This window comes from Phaethon lepturus, unplaced genomic scaffold (genome assembly GCF_000687285.1).
Source record: "Phaethon lepturus isolate BGI_N335 unplaced genomic scaffold, ASM68728v1 scaffold1994, whole genome shotgun sequence".
Classification (NCBI taxonomy): domain Eukaryota; kingdom Metazoa; phylum Chordata; class Aves; order Phaethontiformes; family Phaethontidae; genus Phaethon; species Phaethon lepturus.
In genome coordinates this window covers 243-23,019 of record NW_010533745.1, presented here as the reverse complement: position 1 = coordinate 23,019, position 22,777 = coordinate 243, and the positions used below count along the sequence as shown (strand labels likewise).

The following is a 22,777-nucleotide window of genomic DNA, read 5'->3' as shown; positions in this document are numbered from 1 at the left end:
AGGAAGCTTCTTTTCTCAGGTATCCTAAAATAACTCTGACATGGCAGAAAAGTCCTTTTTATTAGTACACCTCTTTGCTGTTTTTGCCAGCATAGTTGTTCATTAGGGTGTGATCTTTTTCACCCTCCTATGAAAGACTGTTGTATAGCTATGCCAAGAGACTTATCTGTATATAAACCAAGCTCACATGAACTGGCCAGAAGGTTTTTAATTTTTCCAAGCAAACATTTTTTAATCTCAATGAACAGTCATCTTAAAAGCTCCCCTCTTCACATACCTGGACTGGATGAGAGTTTTACAAACCTGCAACAGGTAACAAAAGAACCAACGCAATTTAAAGACGTTGGTCTGATAACAACGTAGGAAAAACAAAATTCACTGTTTTAAAATAAAAAATAGCTCTTCAGAGAAATGCATCTCAAAAATAGACCTCAAGAAGAACAGTCAGACACAGAAGGAATTTCCTTTGAAAGACAGGCCATCATTATTTCCATTCAACAATGGGTTCACCTGTCATTGTAAAGAAAGGAGCTTTTGTTTGACACTTCTGCAGGGGGAATAGCCCCTTTTTTATTTGGATGTCTTCAAATACCCAGTCTAAGCTCATCGAGTTACCTGTATCAGAAGTTAGATTCGTACAGCCAGCTTGAGGTCAGTTTAAGGTTCTTCCACAGATTTACCACTTGATTTTGATTTTCAAGCTTTTCTTGAAAAAGTACATCCTGATTGCAGAAGGATGTATTTTGAGACACCGCTTTATTTGTGGGAAAGCAATCCCTGTCATCTTTGTAGTTTCCATCCTTCCGTGGATCGTTTCTCTCATTTAATTCCATGACTGGTCTGATCAAAAGACCATCCTCATTCATTCTGTAGTCTTTTATTGCTTTCTCCCTTCGCAGCTTCCAGATGTCTACCAGCTGACGCAGCTCCTCTGGCAGCTCCATGCAAGTGGGCTGATACGGAAAAAAGAAAAGAAACAGAAAAGAAATCAAAACAATACATATATATATATACATGCTCTACTTTTGTTAGTACCAAATAAGAGGTCCCTCTGTAATTAGCCAATGGAACAGTACAATCATCTCAGTAGATCTGTGGAATGTATCAACTACTTGGTTACACAAACAATACCTCAGGGGAAAAAGTCCCCACACCCTCTTTCTTTTAAAGGCAACCCAAAGGGAAAAATATTAAGACTTGCATTTATTGTTTACTCCTTTATTATGAAGATCTTCAAGATTTAAGTAATACTTCACATACGGGATTTAGATGTTTCCTGAAAGACCTTTTGCACTATGAAGTTGTTGTAAGCCCCAAAAAGAGGCATAACCAGTTCATGTTTGCTTGCAGAAGCCACTGCAAAGGCAGCCTTCCCAGCTTTTCATTTAAAACCATGGTATTCTGTCCTATGGGTAAAAAACCCCTTATGTGGAAAAAGCTGACATAGTTAACAAATCAATGAAACAGCTACTTAGGAAGTAAGTGAAAGGAGATACACTCCTTGACTTGGTCCTGAGCCACGCATGGGACACTGTTCAAAATACTACATTCAAGGATCTGCTCCTTAACAAGGACTGCAATGCTCACCACCTTTCTAGGAACAACAAAAAAAATCCACCGCTGTGTTCAGCTGTAGAAAGGAGAATTACAAAAACAAGGAAACTCAATAGAAAGTAGTAAGAGGCAGCCAAGCAAATCCAATCCTAACAGGTAGCATGGAGACAACTTCAAGACAATGTACAAGCAGCATAGAGTAAACATTACCTAACAGCAAAAGACAACAGAAAGAACAAACGCAAGCTAGCAGGACTAGAGGTTAGGGGAATGGAGACTATGAAGCAAGCATCCTTCAGGAAAGGAAAACCACATCCAAGTGAAGAAAATGGTAAGGATGAAGTTACAGAAAAAAACAAAGGGCAGGCCAGAATTATTTTATTAATATTTTTTAAAAAAAAAGTAACAGAACAAATTTTTAAAAATCTTTAAACGTCAGAGGAGCACAAAATGTCAACCATGTTGCAAGGCCAAGTGATGATCAAAACACAAAAGCATCATGGTAAAACACACAACATTTTTTCTCTTCTACATTCAATATGAAAATATGTGGAGATTCCCATACCCAAAAACATTCATCATGTACCCAGAATCTGTTTCAGATTGTCCCATAAGTACTTAATACCGGTACTTGAAAGGTATTCACAACAAGGTGAACCCAAAATGGAGATTCCCATACCCAAAAACATTCATCATGTACCCAGAATCTGTTTCAGATTGTCCCATAAGTACTTAGTACCGGTACTTGAAATACAAACAACAAGGTGAATGTCACCCAAAATTCCTCAACAGTGGAAGATGAAAAAGCTGAACTAGTAACTATAGTATCTTGCTTAACACCTGCCTTGACACCCAGGGATTGGAAGGTGGTAAATGTTTAAAGAAGGTCCTGGGAAAGATACAGGAAGCAACACGCTGGTCAGATGTCCATATGAGCATACTGATAGAAACTAAGAACAGAATGCGTGGATATACAGATGGGATGCACTGGGAAGGAGTTACCATGGGTTTTGTAAAAGGAAGCCATGCCTCACAAAACCTGCCTAGAAGTTTGCACAGACCCAGAGGAAGGCTAAATAGTTCAGACAGGATTACAGAAGAAAGCAGAGCAAGCACTTACTCGAAACACCATACCTTCAGTTCTGTTTAACCAGAAGAATGTACATCTAGCTTCCTAACTGCTACATTATCCTACAGTGAGAGGTAATCCATGCCCTAAACCATTTAAAGCAAAGTTGCATGAAAATTCAGGCTCTACATTCATAATAATTCATATGCTGTGTGTGCAGTCCCAACTCACCTACCAATTAGGTAAACTTTGGCTCAGGCGTGCAGTTATATTTAGACGCAGAACAGTTTATGCCATCATGTGTCATTAACATGTTACCTGATATTACATCCTACACTGCACCTTATCTACTGCAGCTTTACCTCAAGTGCCTTGAGAAATCAATTCTGCTGCACAAGGCTGTGCAACTCCCCTATGGTACCAGAGCTCTGCTTGAGAACCATCACCACTTCAACAAGGAAGCACTGCACTTCTAGGAGAACATTTGCTTCTTTACACTGATGGGTTCCCAGGCTGTGTTTGCTTCTTTGTTTCTAAGTCCTAAACATCAGAATGCAGCTGCATTTCCAAGTACCTAACAAGTCACAATATGAATCTACAAGGACAATTAGAAACGTAGCACATAGAGCTCCTTTACTAGCTCTTTTCTAGTGCTGCAGAGCCACAGAAACCCCTTTTACTTCATGTTCGCATCCACATGAAGAACAATTACTCCTGGCAGACAGTTAGGCTAAAATGCAGGAAACTGCAGAGACCTTCAGGGTGCGAAGTTTGTGTTGAGTTCTCCCCTTCAGCAGCAAGAATGATTATCAGTTTGAGAAAGATGCTGAAGAGGGAAGCTGAGGGTTTTTATAATGAAGCACTGGGGATCAGAGGTTACTGCTTTGTATCTGGTTTGTGGGTAAAAACTTAGTTGCTTAGGAGGGAGTGCCCACTATTCAGAAGAGCTCAACTACTACTTGCAGGTGATGACACAAGAAACCACAGCAAGTGTCAACAAACATTTTCAAAGCTGTCAGAATCAATGAGATGCCTTTTTTCCTTTCTTTTTCTTTCTTCACCCCGCCCCCCCCTTCACCATTTTCCTCTTCATTCTCTTCTCCCAGTACTACATCAACAAGGGTGTAGCACTATCATTTTTGGCTGCTGTGGACCACTAGCAATACTTTACTGTTGCTAGCAACTGCTAGGATGCATGACACCCATCCTTATCCACAATCCTTTCCTGAAGGAGGCTCTAATCCATGGAGTTGCATCCTGCCACCTTGACAGCATGTCTCCCAACTGGCATACCAGCTCATGGACCAGCTCTTCAGTACATGTTCTGTTACTGCTGAAACAACTATCAAATGACAAAAGAATGTGTTTGGCTGTCCAGAAGCAAGGTCTGCTGTATGTATTTTGTGCAATGTATAACAAAACCTCCATCAGTCACACATGTTCAAGAAACAAGGCAAAATTAGACACAGGTACATGTAATTATGCATAAGTCTGAAATCAAGCACTCCTGAATATGTTGAAGGCCACAAAGATGATCTGACACTAGTAGGAGCTGTGCATTTAGCCAGAGAGTGATTCTTGTATTCTGTCACTACTGGGGGCCTGTTAGAGCATACAGAAACTTCTGAGGAAGAGAGGCATGTGGAAAACTGACTGCAGAGGCTGGGAGCACAGAGCCCAAGGAAGAGTGGTGACAATTGCATTCATCAGCCTTATTTACACTTGCCTTTCCTCAACATTCAGTGGATGCAGTGATCCATAAGGGCAAGGGAACAGGCTTGACTTTTACTCCATGATTACGCATATTCATCACTTTTCCTTGCTGCTATTTCCAAGAGGAGAAAAAACAGCGTCTGGTTCAGATCTGCTCCCAGAGGCTGAACCCCCTGATTCGACAACAGAAGGAGAGAGTAGGTAACTGCCCCAGTGGTCATTATTCGACACTACTCAGCATTATTCTATACCCAGGCAACCTCAGACTGGAAAGCCAAAGCATCTTTTTCACCAAGTGTATCCTGATACTGTTATTACGCACAAAAGCTGTTGGCATTATGAACTTCTGGATCTGGCAGGGACCCAGGAAAGATTAGGAGGACGCTACCATGCTAGTCCAAGCTGAAGATCAATGTTGTAAACCCTGAGCTGAGATTCAACATGTGACAGCTGGAGATGGGTAGGAATGTGGCAATGTATTCCATCCAGCTTCAGTACTTCATTTTTAATGAAGTCTCATGATTGAAACTGTGTCTGTATCTGTGTACTACTTTTGCAAGTATAGTTTCCATGGGAGTGTCATAAGTTTGGGAGAATAGAAGAATGACAAAAAGCATTCTTCTGTGTGACATGATGTCGCTCAGTAAGATCAGAGGAAACAAGAGCAGGCCAGGGAAGCATGGCTCTGTTCATTGCTCTAGTCAGGTATGACGTACTCAAACACCTTTGTAGATCAGAGGCACAACAGAAGGCATGTCTACATAACTACCTTTCTCTTTGTCAGAAGGCTGAAGATCTGATGGTTCTGTTCAGAGAACGCAATCCAAGAACCAAAACAGAACAGAGAAGGGCCCAGAAGAGGCTTCCTTACCTGAAGCAATGGAAGTCAGTCAGTTTCCAGATGTGGTCATCTTCTCCACCAGGCTGTGGTAACTTGGAGACTCTAGCCTAGTGGCTTTCACTCCCACAACTTTCAAGTAAAGGCTTGATGTACCACAGATGGTTTCTGTTCACTCAGGAATTATGTCCACCTTCCAATTTAGAAGCTGAAGTAGTGCAAGATATCTTTATGGCCCTGGAGCATTTATTGTCTTTGGCTTTCCTGCAGTCCTGCTTCAGCAACAAAGGCCTCTCTTCCAGTTCTCCATCGTGGAGAGAGAGTAGTAGGTAACCTGTTTCAGGTTTCCAAAATGTTTCCCTGGCATGGGTATTTACTTCAGAATCCAAGGAGATCCATTACTTCTGCTGAAGTAGTGTTGGAGCTGCACCAGATCATGTCTAGAGAACACAGTCATCAAGTACAGGCACTCCAGTGTTGCTGTTGCTGGAGACTGGCTCCAAGATGAAGTCAAGCTCATTGTACCAGACTGCTGTTCACCAAGGGTCCAAGGGGGAGCACAAGTGTAAATTGTAACTCATCAGTGTAAAAAGTATAATAGTCCAGTAAAAGCATTTGACAGGTAACTTTCAACTGTAGCTTCACAAAGTGTACAGAAAGCATAACACATCACTAAGGTCTGTGTTATAACTTCACTTCTAAATATCCCTGAAAAAGCACTAGAATAAATATGGAGGGGGGGTGTGTGTGTGTAAGTATCTTGACTATTACTTCATTCTGAGAATCAGATGTGAATAAAGGCTTTTTGATTCAAGGAATTAATACAGACTTCACCGGAAAACCTAGAAGTTGCACAAGCAAAGCTTTTTGTTTTTTTTTTTTTTCTTAAAACAGATTTAGCTGATCTCATCAACTTGCAAAGGATTCCCTTAAAGTTAACTTTGTTTACTTAGTGAAGAACTGAAGTAACAGACCAGAATTAATTAAACCAAACTCCACATTTGGACTTCAAATACGTATCGCAAGCAGATTTTAAATAACGTAGCAGAAACTTTCATTTGTGTGATCTTCTTGCAAGATACAGAAACAACAGCAAAAGATGGTGAAAATGGCTACTTTTACTATACATACTACAAGATTTCTAAAGCAACTGCAACAAGTATGATTATCAGAAGTGATATTCAAAAGATCTTCAAAATGCTATTTGAAATGCTCAGGATCAGATTAATTCCTTGACTAATCTTATGGAATAAATGGATTTACAAAAGGATTGGCTTCAGAACCCGAGTACCACTTTAAAAAAATTCTACAAATAGCACAATGCAAAACAGAATTTGTGCTCTTTTCACTTTAACAGACTGTTCTTTTCACTTGTGTCATGCCTACTTTTGCATGCATTTCACATTGGAAATTCACATCAAGCTCATTTTTTTAATGAACTATGAACAACCTTTTTTTGGCAGCTCTCCTGTAAAAAGAAAAGATTTTAAGATATGACCTCTTCTCTTCCATCTGTGAAACAACTATGACCTCTTGTGGTTATCTAAACTAATCTCCTCCTAAATCCTTAATAATGGGATTTACTGCTTTGAGCCCTTAAGTAATTCCCAAAGGATTCAAGTCTGTGCTTGAGTGCTTTGTTAAACCAGAGCAAAGAAAAAGACAATTTCTTCCATGAAAATAGACCTGCATTCTCGTTTTCTAATAAATATTTCAAGACATTTACAACTGCAAAAATGAGGCGGTAACAGGATATAATCATGATAGTTCAGTCTTTTTGCGATGAATGAGGATGTTTGATCATTCACTTTTCACCTGAATTTAATACCAGCAATATCTTACATAGCTATTGCAAGCCCTCCTAAGATTAATTTGTTGAAAAGACAGAAAAAGACAACACCAATACCACTACTTGTTTTTATTGCATGGACCTGTTCTTTCCATCGGTGCAGGAAGTCAAGTTCATTAACCAAAAATCTTGTTTTTCCTCCTCCCCGCTTTAAAAATTAGCAAGCGATTACAGAAGTGTCCACTACACAAACCACTCCAAGTTATCTGGGCATGCAATACTACTGCTTCTATGTAACCAAAGATGAAAAGTGTTACTTGACTTGATTTTTAATTTTTTTTTTTTTTTTAGATAACACAGGTGAGAATAAATCAGGAAGACAAGATAACTCAGAGATGCTTTTACAGAAAGCATCTCTTTGGCCAACAAGAGACAACACTTCTCAGAAACAGCCAGTATATGCAAAACAGTTCAGCCGTAAAGATGACAGAATAGGAGAAAAACAGAACAAGATTTGGGGACTAATGCTCGTACCAAAACAAAGAAAACTCTGGCAGCTCCAGGCACCAAGACTTCACAACTGCCTGTCCCTCTTCATGCCCTTGCACATACACAGCCCCTATTGAGCCCAAAGGTTCTCTGTCTCCAATGATTAGAGTGAACAAAAGGCATATATGCCTGTGCCCATGCCTTAACAGCAGCAGCTCACCATCCACAGTACTAAATGGACTAACATGAAATGCAGCTAGGTAGATACAGTCACCATCATTTCTGCTGCTGTGTACAGGAAACAAGGTATGTGGCATAAAGTAGGGTGTACAGCTGCAGAAAAGGAAGCTGCTGTAGCTAAGTCCTCCAGTTTATCCAGCAAAGCCTTAGATCAAATCACTAACCAAAGAAACAAGCAAAGACATACCTACCTTTGTGCTCCCAAGATGATCTTCAGACTCAGTCCGATAAGCATTTAAATAATCATGTACTACAGCTGTTAGGTCAGACATCAAGTTATCCATTAGAGATGAGTGAAGCAGCAGAAGGTACATAGCCTTCAGAGCAAGGGCTTTAAGCAGAGAAGCTGGAAAGGGTCTCAAGAACCATATATCAGGATTCTCCTGTGTATCCCAATGCAAATGAAAACAGTTATTTTAATAAAAATAATTAAAAAGCTTTTCATCACATTATCCTGCAGTTTACAACATATCTCCTGATGCTGATCTCTATTTTCAGTGCTACTGAGTGCCTGCAGCTTCTAAGGCCATCTGTGTACAAGCCTGTGGACGTTAGAGAAGAGGGAGTTTGGGAGGAGGGATTGCTTCTTGGAAAAAAAAAAAACAAAACACAAAAACCCCCAAACCAAAACCCAACACACACCTATTCCAGCAGTTAATGCTAGATTCTCTCTCACCCATCTCAGAAACTAGGTTGGATTCCTAAGAGCTGAGCTGAAAGATGTAAAGGGAAAAAAACCCTCCCATCAAGGGAGCCAGGGAAGCAGCTGGGGAGAGTAACATCTTCAGCCATCACAACTGGAACCCGAAGAACATGAAAATAAGCCCCAGCTAAGCTGCATGACCATGATAACCTGAGCAAAACTGTCACTACAGTGGCTTACCCTGGTATACCTACTACATACATATTACACGGTCATTTTCCACTTTTAGTCTTCAAACCAAAAGGCAGATTTGGTCTGGTAAACTAAGGAAGGCATGTTGTCATTTGGTTTAGATTTGCCATACAGAATGCTCTAAATTGAAGTTTTGAGAGACACTATGAGAATTCCAAAACTTGTATAAAAATAAAGATGTGTTCAAATTAGAGGTTTCACTGAGTAGCTATTATAGCAGTATCAAATAACATTTAATCCAGGCTTTTGAGAAAGATTTTAAGTCTATGAACAGGCAGTGCAAAACCACTCAGATTTATTCAGGAAGTTACAAGACAAGCATGAAGGGAGAAAAAATGATCTGCTAGGAAAGTGATTGTTCCTATTCAGTAAAGAAATCCTGCCTATATAGCAAGGTCTCATTAAGTATCTAGTTCCCATATTTAATAGCTTCTTTGGAAGTCTTCCCCAACCCAAAAAAAGCAAGGTCAGGTAATTAAAAACCCAGTAAAAAGATGCCACAACTAGCGCTAGCATATTTATATACTATTCGTTTAACTAATTTGATATCTTTCTATCACAAGGTCAACCACCTAGTGGGTGAAAGGAAGGCAGTGGATGTAGTTTTTCTGGATTTTAGTAAGGCTTTTGATACTGTCCCTCACAGCATCTTTCTGGACAAGTTGTCCAACTGTGGGATGAGTGGGTTCACGGTGCGCTGGGAGAAGAACTGGCTGAAGGGCAGAGCTCAAAGGGTTGTAGTGAATGGGGTTGCATCTGGCTGGTGACCAGTCACCAGCAGTTCTCCTCAGGGTTCAATTCTAGGGCCAGTTCTGTTCAATATATTTAGCAACAATCTGGATACAGGAGTTGAATGCACCATTAGCAAGTTTGCTGATGATACCAAACTGGGAGGTGCTGTTGACTCTCTTGAGGGACAAGATGCCTTCCAAAGGGATCTAGAGAGATGAGAGCATCAGACTATGATTAATGGGATGAAATTTAACAAGTCAAAATGCCAGATTCCGCACCTAGGACAGACTAACACTAGGCACAAGTATAAAACTGGAAGAGGAGTGGCTGGAGAGCAGCCCTGCAAAAAGGGATCTGGGGGTGCTGGTCGACAGCAGGCTCAACATGAGGCAGCAGTGTGCCCTGGCAGCCATGAGGGCAACCTGCACCCTGGGGTGCATCAAACACAGCATAACCAGCCAGACGAGAGAGGCAATTATCCTGCTGTATTCGGCATCGGTGCGGCCTCGCCTTAGTGCTGTGTGCAGTTCTGGGCCCCATGATTTAAGCAGCATTTGAAAGTCCTTGAATGTGTCCAGAGGAGGGCAACAAAGCTGGTGACAGGGCTAGAAGGAATGTCCTATGAGGAGCAGCTAAGGACTTTGGGGTTGTCTAGCTTGGAGAACCTCATTGCTCTCTACAGCTTCTGGAGGAGGGGAAGTGGAGAGGGAGGTGCTACTCTCTTCTCCCTGGTATCCAGGACGTGTGGGAATGCTTCAAAGCTGCGCCAGGGGAGGTTGAAACTGGACATTAAGAAGCGTTTCTTTACGAAGAGCGTGGTCAAACACTGCAACAGGCTTCCTAGAGACATGGCTGATGCCCCAAGCCTGTCAGTGTTCAAGAGGCATTTGGGCAATGCCCTTAATACCATGGTTTAACTTGGTCAGGCCTGAATTGGTCAGGCAGTTGGTTTAGATGATCATTGTAGGTTCCTTCCAACTGAACTAGTCTATTTTGTTCTATTTATCAAACTCATGTTCCCCAAATCATAGGAGCTCCTGACCCATTAAGTTTTCCCTTGCTAGTTTCCATCTGAAAGATCAACAAAAACATGGACAATAGATAATAACTATTTGGCAAATGCTGCTGAACTGCACAAGCAAGAAAAAATCGCTACTCTCATTTTTTCATTCTAATAGTGCTAGCAATAAAAGTTTCCTCTTCCTCTACTTGACTCAGGATTCATTTTAACCAACTTGTTCTGTTGGAACTAGGTTTCAGAATTAGTCAAATATATTAAGATATCTGGAAGAGTTTTTACCCAAGTTATTTATATCATCTGTTAAACAAGGTTTGTGGTTCGTCAAAATCTCAATTTCAAATGAGCTATTAGGAAATACCAGCATAAGCACTGATGCCAACTAAAGCTTGCATCTGTCTCCCAAGTCAGTGTTACAAAATGTCCTTAACTACAGCACTTTGACCACTGCATAGTGCCATGCTCTTAAGAAAACTGATAGAAACGTCTCAAGATGGGCAAAGCACAGCTCACAATTGATTCTTCAGAAGATGCCTCACTGAATCACTCACTGAAGCCATCTGCTGCCTGCACTTCATGATGGCATCCCATTTGGAAGGTATCTTCAAATGCTGCATCAAACATTCCTGTAACGTGCAGACACGGTGCGGAAGGAAGCCACCTGTTGCCATTGAGAACTGCAGAGCATCAGCAACCTGTGATGGAAGGGATCAATATACTATGAACCAGCATCCGTTAACGCAAGGCAAAGAATGTGGAAGTTTGACAGTGGTGATGTGTATTGGAAGTAAAGTACACTGCAAACAAATTAATCCTCGTTTTGACTGCATAGAGTTGCAGACCTAGTAATCTGACTCCTTAAAGCTGTTAAGTTACACAAAAGGGTAAATTAAGTTTTAAGAATGACTTATATAAGTTATATGTTGTATTAGTCTAATGATCCTTCTAGCCCAGTATTCTTGCCTCCAGACAGCGGGTGGTTAGGAGCAGTACCATAAGAGAGTAAACATACAATGATACTTCCCCAGGATACTTACAGTTTAGCCTTTTATCTAAAAGCAGAAATACTGATGCAGAGTAAGGAAAATGTAATGAAAGAATACATAAGTCGCCAAAAACCTTTTGCCTAAAACCTGATTTTGCCAGTAAGAGTCAGCTTTGACAGCATACAGAGCCAGAAGGGAAGCAAACAACAGCCTCCAGCAGCAACTGCATGGCATGGTGTTTGCTTGTTTCTCATCCTGGTTTCATCCATTCATACCCTTTTGCAGTAAGAGCAGGAACAGCCCTGACTCTTGTCCCTAACCAAGGGAACACAAAGATGAGTGGAACTATTGCAACAGGTGCAGAGAGAAGACAATGGAAAAGGGAAGCCTGCAAGAGAGTCAACTCACCAGGGGCATGGAGAAGAAAAAATAAAAAGCCTGCATCCACACTCAAAATCTGAGACTGAGCTATCTGTCATTGGAACAACCTACCCTTCAGCCTTCCTCTGCTACTCAAAAACCCAGATTCCCACTCTGGTGCCCTGAAATCCCCACTGACCTTTCTATAGCCCTTTTCTCCTTACTTCTCTCCTTACTCTCCTGAGAAGCCTTGAGCCAACACTCAGCACAAGCATCCAAAATCCCACCAACAAAGCCATGAGCTTAGAGGCCAGCCCAGCTTTACTGCAAGGGTTACAGCTGAAGCCACTGTTCAAGCTGTTCTACCACATGCTGCCCATGTGCTACCTAGACCAGACCACGTAGTGCTTGGAAGCACCAGGTCAGTACCTGAAATAGTGGCCACAGAGTTATAACTCCATGGCTTCTTATAGTGAGGGTAAATTCCAAGACCAAACCTCCATTCCTAACTTACCTATAAAGTCTTTTTGGGGAAAAAAAAAATCTCTTCCTGTCCAATAGCAAAGGCAAACAAGCTGGTATGATTTATTAATGACTAAAGCTGCCTCAGCTAAATAGCTAACTGCTGCCTTCTCTGGGAGAGAAGCCATGTATTGCTAAGCCTACCAGAAGAAAGTGCTAACCCAATCCATTTACTGAATTTCCAAGGAATAAAAGATTGTATGAAGGTATTATAAAGAAAATGCAAAACATTAGAGCACCACAAGTAGAACAAGCAATCTTGGACTAAGGAAAGAAATGTCAGACCTCCTATGCTCTGTGGTAGGACAGGGAATCTAGCACTGCCTATGTTTGCTAAGCTGACTACATTGCTGCAGTCCAAAGAAGTCTACAACTATCAGCTGAAAAGTGGCAGGAAACACACCTGGAGAAAGGAACTGCCACAATTCAAACTGATGAGTTCACTGAAGAGAAGAAAATGGAGAAGACCCAGGTAAAGCTGATCTTCACTGGATTGTATGCACAAATGACCAAGTAAAGAGGAAGTTTCCATCACTCATTACAAGTCCTTTGTATTGTGCTTCTGACCACTAAAACATCTAGCTTTTTCCTCTTAGTGACCAAATGCAGATGAAGAGGAACCTCAGGAAAGAGCTTCTCAAGCAATTAGTTACTTTTAGTCAAAGTCAAAACAAAGATGATGTTCAAATCTATGGAAATATATTCCATTCTTCTAGATGGTTAGAGAGAGAGTTTCTAGTAAAAAGTTTCAATGCTTTTTCAACAAGGAGAGAAAAGACTTAAATATTTAAACAAAAATGAAAGCATCTTTGTGATTAATATTCATAAAAAGTCTAATCTGAATGAACAAGATTATAGACTAAACTTGCCCACAACGAAAAAAAATGTTTTAGCTTTCACTGTGAAAATCTTTGTCCAGAGTCATTGCATGCTAATGGCTTAGATTCAAGGGCAGAAGAACTATGACACACTAAAGAGTAGTGTATGTGCATTGATCTGTGGAACCAGACAGCAAGAGTGACTTCTTCACTTGTATACTTTATGATTAAACCTTGCATGGACCTTTGTCTTATGGAAAGTCTCAAGCTGTCAAATTTTCTTCATTCTTTCAGCACACACCTCTAGGAAGAATTGTATTATTTCTTTTGGTAGTACACAGATATGCAAACAACAACATTTTACAATAGGCAGGGATTTCAGAGTGTGAGAATGCTCTAGGCCTCATGATGCAGCATAGAAGTGTCCCAGGCAATGTGAGGAATGTAAGCACTGACAACAGCCAGTTAGTTGCCTGCTCACTATGCTGCTATAGCCCAACAGGGACACACATACACCAAGGCAGTCAAATGTGAAATAGCAGTATTGGACTTCCACAATCATTGTCATTAAAAGTCACTTCAACAGGTGATGCTTAAGTACTATAAGACCATCAGTGAGGAAGACAGTCAGTGAACATCAGAAACCTTTCACTGCCATCCTGTACATGCTGTGTTGATTATATTAGGTTACTTATTGCAAGGAATAAACCATTGCAGCAACTGATCAAAACCAGGGATAAATAAAACTTTTCAAATTATGCAGGTGGGATCCCATTTAAACCAGAGTTCTTCATTCCATTGCTGTGTTTTTTAAGCAGTCTCACTTGTGCACACAGCCTATTCCAATTTTAACAGCACTGAGAAGCTGTCTCTAAGAAGTGCTTCACAAAAAGCATCTATGAGAGTTTGCTCAGACATATCTCCAAGTTATTTGCTCCAGTAGTACAGAGTAGAAGACAAGACAGCTTAATTCCACAATACGAGGTACACTGCAGAGCAGCCAAAACCTGACTACTTCACTGGCTTGCTTACATTAGAAGTAGAATTCAGGACAACAAATCAGAGTAATTGAATCTAAGTCTAGAGCTCTATCAGCACAAGAAAACATGCTTGTCAGCTCATACCAAGACAACAGAACAAGTGCAGTTCTATGTACCTCAGACACTACGGCGGACAGTTCTGGTTAGTTATTTCCACTGTCTCAGTTACATGTTCTAGCCAGTACAGTTGGGACCACTGATGGGAATTTTCACCCCTACTTTTTTCATGCAGTCAAGACTTAACCACTGACACTGATATTTGACCTGTAATGGAATAACATAATTTTTAGGGGCAGAAGGTCAAACGAAGATCAGAAAGGGACCGAGAGAAACCTCTGCTCTATAAAGCTTACTACGTAGCCCAGATTAGGGCTTTGAAGAGTTACTATAGGCAGTCATATCTACAACACGAAAAGTCAGTATATAGGCAAGGACAAGTCATACATAACTATGCATAACATCTCCATAACCATTATGAAAGATCATAGCCATTATGTTATTTCCTTCTTTCTTGAAAGGCTCTAATTCTTCCGTTAGTCATGCAAGATTAACTACCACAACTACAAGGGCCAGCACCAGGAAAAACAGATTTTTGTGGTAACTTGGCCTGTTCTCTAACTTCCACTACTGCTTTTATTAGCTGGTCTTCCCAGTGCTGGATACCTATAGCTTGAGTCTGTTTCTACACTTGTGAAAACAACAGAAAGAATAACAAACAATATAAAACACAAGCCAACCTGGCTCTTATTTGAGTCACAGTAGCCTCAGGTATTGCCAAGTTTGTTCAAGACCAGTTAATACGTAAAAAAACCCCACATTAAACTTGCTGCTAATATTAGATATTAGCTACCTTTTAAAATGTGTCTACACAAGACTCTAGGTAACACTATCTGCCTTGCCTGCTGGTTCTTTTTTAGCTAGAACAAACCCACTACATTTACATGGTTCAACAACTGTGACATTCTAGTACTGTTAAACCTCCTCTGAGAGAATGCCCTGACCAAGGCTGAAGTTTCTCTTGTTGAAACTTTTGTTCGCAACCAGAATATTTGAAGGGTACCTGTGTATCAAAGACATTGAAGAGAAGGACACCATACTGGTGAAAGAGGCAGTCTGAGATCCAGCGGCAGTCATGCATGATCTGAAGCAAGAAAGAGCTGTCAGACAAGCACATGTCCAGCTGCAACTTTTTTGGAGCAGCTAGATCTTTATATATGTACATGACCTCTGCCACTGTGAATGTCCTCACACACCCTGTATACTTACCTTCAAGATGTTTTTATCTTCCAGCACCATTTGTAATCCGTTTTTAAAAGCCTGAGGTCCCAGAAGGAAGATATCAAATAGAAAAATACGGCTCTTTGTTGCTATCTACAACAAATCAGTTGCAGAGAAAATGAGTGAGGGACAGAAGAACAAAAGATTTGAAAGTGGGAGGAGTGCACTGTTGCCCACAAGCCATGATCTCCTATGTACAGGCTTATGCTGAGGAGAGCAGGTTTAGTTTCCTTAATGCTAATCCATAAACGAGTCTTTTTATTTTCCAGAGATGCTCAGCGACTCTCACGATAATTAGAAAGAATGACCCAGTAGTCTACCATACACAGTTAAATACAAAATTTTGAGACATATCAAGAGCAAACCCTATGCACAAGTACTTAAAATAAATTCCTACACCTATTATGGTGACATTTTTAAAGAACCACTTCCAACAAAATTCTTGGGCTCATGACATTCCTTTCATTGCCAAAGACCACTACAAAAGAAATAAAGGACATCATTTTCCATCCTAGCATTTCAAACAGGATAAAAAACTTAGGTTTTGCCTATGTTCAAATTCATAATGTTTTAACAGAAGCTGTTACTTGAAAGTAATTTAAACATACCAAAGCAAACATTTTGTGGACACTTACTTTTGCATAAACAAGTTAAATTTGAAGCATGAACTTCCACACAAATTTTTGCTTCAGATAAACACACTAACTTTAAACTGATATAAAAATTAACTAAGATGATTTTGAGCTAACATATTAATCTATTCACCTTTCTGTCCCTTCCTTTTCAGAGCTTGATAATATCATAGCTAATTAAGATACTATATCATCTTTAGATGGATTTTACTCCTTCAACTATATTGTCATTGTGATTAGGTCTTGCGGTTTTAAATAGGTAACAGCTGTACTAGTGTAATACCTCTACTTGTGTACAAGTATATGAAGATGGCAAACCAAATACGTTACATTGTTATATACAAATGTCTACATTACATACAAGTTAAGTAATTATTATATTGCCCTATAATGGCATAATTCTTTCCATAACAGGTCTTTTATGAAATACCTGATCTGTCTTGAAGATCATATCCCTTATCACAACAGTTACATGAGTAAGTCTTATACACAGACTAATCCCCAAATGTTTCTCAGTTACGCCTCTTTTTAGTGGCACATTCTGGGAAATATCTGCCTCTTACCTCAAGCCATGAGAGTTTTCCATGACGACACAAATTCACACCTTCTCCTGCTATACTGACAACACACTGCTGTTTTAGGTGCAGCACCTAATGAAAAAAAATAGAGATAAAATAAATAATGCCAGAGAATTATAAGCAGAGGTTATGATCCATATTTCATAATTTCTGGTTATGATCCATATTTCAAAAGGAAAATACAGATCAAACCCACAATGAATCTCAGATATATAGTGGTCCAAGAGAAACAGACACAGTATCAGTCCAGTTACAGATACACAGCTGGAAATTCTGCCACTAGAAACATCAGTGGTAGATTTAGCAGAGATTATGGATAACTAAAGAATATAGATTCCCCTGATCTCCCAAGAAATTCTCCTAAGTAGGTTTTAGGAACTTCCTTAAGATCACATAAAGAAGGTGTTCCTTTCAGATGAAAAGGGGAGCTTATTTTCTAAGGTATAAAAGAAAAGCCTGTTACTCTCACGGACACAAAAAGTTTTCAGACAATTAAGATAAAGCAACCTGTAATGCACATGTAACAGAACAGCAGAAGGCATAAACAGAAATAAAAAGCCAGCTTCTTTTTCAAGCAACAGCTAGATTCCTCTGTAAGCAGGGAACTCTCTTCCTGTGGGGAAGAGCTTTTTCCTCTGTATGTGCAATAGATTTACCGTAATAAGAGCCCAAATCCCAACTGATGTTAATGCAAGACAAAATGGCATAGAGGACCTATAGTATTGCTCGTCTAATTCAGGATCTAAACCATATTATTAAATTAAATAATAAATCTATCATTGGCTTCAAGTTCTGAAACAAAGCCTTTCTACCAAGTCCACTTATAGAATCATAGAATCATTAAGGTTGGAAAGGACCTTTACATCATCAAGTCTAACCATCAACCCAACACCACAATCCTGCCACCTAACGGATCTACTGACAGTTAGAATGGAACAGGCTTAGAAGCCATACATGCTTAAAAGCCTTCATTAGTACTTACTGCTGGGCCAAATTTCTGCTGGAAACAATCAACAACCGTGTACTCCACACGCTCTTCTTCCTTCTTCTCTAAAAGGAAGAATAAAAAATAAAACATTAGACGCTTCCTCTACTTGAATAAACTTTGCACAAGGTATATATTGCAGATGACTCCAAGTTGGGTGGGAGTGTGGATCTGCTTGAGGGTAGGAGGGCTCTGCAGAGGGATCTGGACAGGCTGGATCAATGGGTCAAGGCCAACTGTATGAGGTTTAACAAAGCCAAGTGCCAGGCCCTGCACTTCAGTCACAACAACCCCATGCAATGCTACAGGCTTGGGGAAGAGTAACTGGAAAGCTGCGTGACAGAAGAGGACCTGGGGGTACTGGCTGACAGGCAGCTGAACATGAGCCAGCAGTGTGCTCATGTGGCCAAGGCGGCCAACAGCATCCTGGCCTGTATCAGGAATAGTGTGGCCAGCAGGAGTAGGGAAGTGATCGTCCCCCTGTACTCAGCACTGGTGAGGCTGCACCTCAAATACTGTGTTCAGTTTTGGGCCCCTCACTACATTGAGGGGACACTGAGTTGCTGGAGTGTATCCAGAGAAGGGCAACAAAGCTGGTGAGGGGGCTGGAGCACAAGTCTTATGAGGAGTGGCTGAGATAACTGGGGTTGTTTAGTCTAGAGAAGAGGAGGCTGCGAGGAGACCTTATCGCTCTCTACAACTACCTGAAAGGGAGTTGTGGTGAGGTGGGTGTTGGTCTCTTCCCCCAAGTAACCAGCGATAGGATGAGAGGAAATGGCCTCATGTTGCACCAGGGGAGGTTTAGATTGGATATTAGGAAAAATTTCTTCACTGAAAGAGTGGTCAGGCATTGGAACGAGGCTGCCTAGGGAGGTGGTGGAGTCACCATCGCTGGAAGTGTTCAAAAAACATGTAGACATGTGATCTTAGAGGTCTCTTCCAACCTTAATGATTCTATTGATTCTATGTTTTATTTGTAAAATCACTCTACTTTTCTGGTTTAGCTGTCCAGTTCTTCCCTCTCTACTTCCTGAACACACCCAAAGAGATTACTGAACTGTCTGATGCAGATATGTACAGCCTAGAGCCTGAGACAAAATTCTGTTTTTTGACAGAAAAACTGCCTGTTTAAAAGTGAGTTGCAGCAATATTTTTTGTCATTATGATGCATAAAGGAAACAAAATATTTCAGTTTAAAAAATTACATCCATTAAAAAAATAGAGCACCCTAATTCCCAGGCTTGTCCAGGGAAGGGAAAAGATTGTAACAAAGACAAAACTAACAGACAGTGACACCACAGAGCACGGACAGCTACGTGATCAAGGAGGGCAAAGAGAATGTAAGCCAGACTTTTAATATTTTTTAACACCTGCTAAACAATGTCTAATGAACAGGTAAAGAAGAGTTTTCATAAAGATTCTCCCTTCTCTTTAGGTAAGATGCAAACGTTAATAATACACATCCATGACAACACAAGGACAATGTTCTAAACCCTAAAAGTCAATTGAAAGATCATAAGAACAAATTCTTAAAGGCTCTCCCAGATTACATTAACCTTGCTGATTTTCTCTCCCACTACCCAGGTAAATGCAGCTAACCTTCCTTTAGCCTATACTGGTCTTGCAGTCTTGTCACAGCTCTACAAGAACAGAACGAGCTGATCACATTTTGGATTTGTACCTGTATATGTGTATACAGTAGGAACCACACAACCCAATCAACAGCCAACAGAGAACCAGAGAGCAACAGTCTTACTGAGCTTTGACTTATCTATCATGCCACATACATTTCAGGAACAAGTATAAGATTAAAACTATCACCGGAGAGGAATCTGCCCTGGCTAAAGCACTTTGATTTCTCCAAGAGATCGGTTGTGCTGCTCAGCCACTTTTATAGTTGATGACAGCTACAGGATAAACATTCTGGAAAGCAGACGAGTTTCCTTCTGATGTTGTGAACCTATCTGCAGGCAAAGAGCACACCTGCAGATAACAAGCTCTACACCTATCTTTCTGTGACCATTGTCCTTTCAGAATACATCCTGTTCTGATACAGCCAAACCAAGAGATCACAGCTTCTGGGAAAGATGTTGTCTGACAAAGACGAACTAACTACATTGCTTGACTAATGCCCACATTACCTGAGAGGGAGTATTTTAAGCTATTTGAGGCCCTCAGCCGGCTTTCTAGGGAAACGCGAGGAGAACTCCATGGGCCACAGTCTGCTGGTGCTGTGTCTGCTTGTTTGTTCCCTTCAACAGCTGAAGTGCACCTGCATGAGCAAGGCAACCATATATAGCACAGAAGTCAAAACACATTCCACCAGCATGGACATTTTAATAAAGAAAATTATTTCATCTAATGCCATCTACCTGTGTGCAGACAATGAACTGCTGCGTGTGAAGCAACTTCCTAATCCAACATGCATGGTTCTTAAAGATCTTGAAGCTACCCAAAAATAAGCTTATTTTGCACAAAAGGGCCTTTATTTCAGATAAAATTTGACATTTATTCTGAAAGTATAAGGTGAAAGGAGAACCTGAAGAGATGTTCACTGCAAAGGTCAGCAACAATTTCAAGGGAAGGAAGAGTTCAAAGTACAAAGAATGGAGTACCTGACCTCTGCCCAAGAACCACACAATGCACAATTTAAGTATCTGTAAATCTGTACACTGAAGCAATATTTGATCCATTAGTTAGTTACCATAATTGGAGGGCAATTTTACAAGTTCACCAATATGTAAAAAAGTTTTATCCACTGAAACTTTCCTGTAATCAGATGGAAGTTATTAAATCATATAAAATGGCAGCATCACAGGACCAAAAAAAAAGTAAACATTTACCTGACTGATGTCACATACAAGATGCTTAATTTCTGTGACAGGACAGCCTAAGGTCAAGAATACTTCACTGGGAAATATAACTTATTAGTATAAATTTCCTTATATTGATATAAAAACATCCTATTATGATTATAGAGCTCCAATCATGTACATCTCTATCTCAATAGAATAAAATATAAAAAAAACTTTCTGATCAGCCTTTCGATGTAGCTGAAGAATCTTGTATCTAAAAATTGTGTATCTGAAAAACTAACACAGGAATCTGTTACTGAGGTGAGCGTATTCAAGGATGTGTGAACATAGGCTTAGTTAACAGGAAGAAGGATGACAAGACAGCAGCAAGACTGCTACTAATCACAATTCTATGTGCTTTTTAACTGTATTTTAAGAACTATTCAGTAGACACCACTTAATTCCTACTTCTCTTAATGGGAAGAATAAACTATTCAAATGTGGTCCTGTGAGAAGACTCAAAGCAAAGCCATCTAGGAGCATGGGTCTACAGGAGTTTGAAACATACTTTTATCAGCTTCCCAAAGTTACATTTACATATGTTTTGAGGGCATCTGTATAAACCTAACCTTCCCTGTGCAATTGTCCTGGAACTGTTCCACCACAGAAGACATGCTCATGGGAAATCCTCCCTGAAACCACAAGCTTACAAGACAACAAACCAAGCAAATTCTTCTACCTAGGAACAGTACTGGGAAGAAAAAAAAAAAAAAAAAGAAAACATAAAAAAGCAAGAAAGAGAAATTATAAGCAATAGCTTGAAAGAACCTTTTACACAGTGGAGGTCTTCCACTCACCACCTTTTTCACCTCTTTAGAGCAGAGAAACACAAACTTGGCACAGCTGAGTCTGAACATCAGTATTATACTAAATGTAAGTGGTGTCTCCCCTAGCAAGCACATCCCACCCCTTCTCCTACCATGAAAGGAAGGAAACATTTCAACATACTCTGAGAGCACTGCTGTTCCCTTGCCTGAATCTGGTTCATCCAGCAACTCCACTGCAATAGAAACAAACAATTAATACTCTAGTGCTAACAAGCAACTTTTCAACACTTGTTGTCTCCCCAAAAAAGGAACTATAACCGATACTAACTGCCATAGAGCATGGCCCTACAGGCAAAAAACCAAACTGAAGTCAAAGTACAATTTAAATGACTTGAAATTCACTCTGATGTTCAAATCTATATAAAATAACTTATATCGGAAGCCTAAGTAAGGCGTATTTTAGAATTCTAGCATTTAAGCAACATGAATGGCTTAGCATCCCACCAGAAACAAAGTCAGTATCTAACTACAGCTAATTACTCTACAGACTATTACATATACAATAAAGCAGGTACAAGGAAAAAAGCAAATGGAGTCAGTTAATCATCTGATAAGTCCAATAGCTGCCTTCCACCTATTTCTTCCTCAGCACTTTGTTCCTTGTCCCCAAAGCAAAACAAATGCTAATAGAAATGCACAGGACCTTTATACACTTGAAATGTTTTTCTTAAAATAACCCCATATTCTTATCACTAGCGAATCACAAAAGGAAGCTCAGATAAATAGACCTTTTAATAGACAAGCTTTTGCCTGTGTGAGTAAAAGCAAAACCAAGTTAGCTAGAACTTTAAGCAACTTCCCAGCAAAGCGTATTAGTGAAGTCTTGCACATATAAGAACATACACAATGAATCTGACTTGCCTTCAAGAGGTAAACAGGGGGCACACTTATCTCAACTGATTACCTTCGGAGTGGTTACATTCATTAGTGGTCATGTTCGTTAGTGGTCTTATTGGACTGTATTCATTATTTAACTAATAAGCTTTAATGCAGTACTGTCACAAGACCTTCACAAAGTGTGGAGTTATTATTAGTTCACTGATAGATAACTGATTTCACTAATAGAACAAAAGTTCTGTAATTTATACAACATTCAAATTCCTATTGATTTTAGAAGAAAGATGTGCAACTGAAGAATTCAGCAAAGTGACCAAAAAATTGATTTAAAATGCTGAACTAAGAGTGGGCATGATGCCTGCGCCCCAAAATAGAGCAAGAAACGCCTCACCATTGACTATTTCACGGCCAAAAAACATCTTTACTCCTGGAGTGCTTCTGCCAGTTTCCAAGTTCTTCACTGAAACGAGAGAGGGAGAAAAAAATACACATACATCAAGGTCCACCTTTGGGGGGTAAAAGCTTATCATTTGTAGAACAAAGCATGACCATAGGACTATTAACTAGGAAAAAAAATAATCAACAAATGGGTTATTTCAAGTGACAGTTCTTTCACTCTGCAGAAGAGGGTTTCTGTAAGATGATGGTGCACCAAGTAAGACACAACTCGTGGCTGCTACACCTACACAAGTCTCACAGCTGAGAGCACAGGTAAGTCCTGC

At 40.1% G+C, this 22,777-nt stretch overlaps 1 protein-coding gene across 1 annotated transcript; it reads right to left on the bottom strand.

The window, feature by feature from the left end:
- Nucleotides 1-237: 237 nt before the first annotated feature.
- On the bottom strand, nt 238-22,515 carry EXD1 (exonuclease 3'-5' domain containing 1; the record flags this gene model as incomplete). The annotated part of the gene is made up of 10 exons (XM_010285288.1): nt 238-303; nt 681-953; nt 7,884-8,075; nt 10,889-11,032; nt 15,124-15,204; nt 15,330-15,434; nt 16,537-16,623; nt 17,534-17,601; nt 21,311-21,391; nt 22,447-22,515. Coding segments are annotated over 10 exons (1,166 nt in total), but the record flags the coding sequence as incomplete, so codon positions are not given.
- Nucleotides 22,516-22,777: the final 262 nt, after the last annotated feature.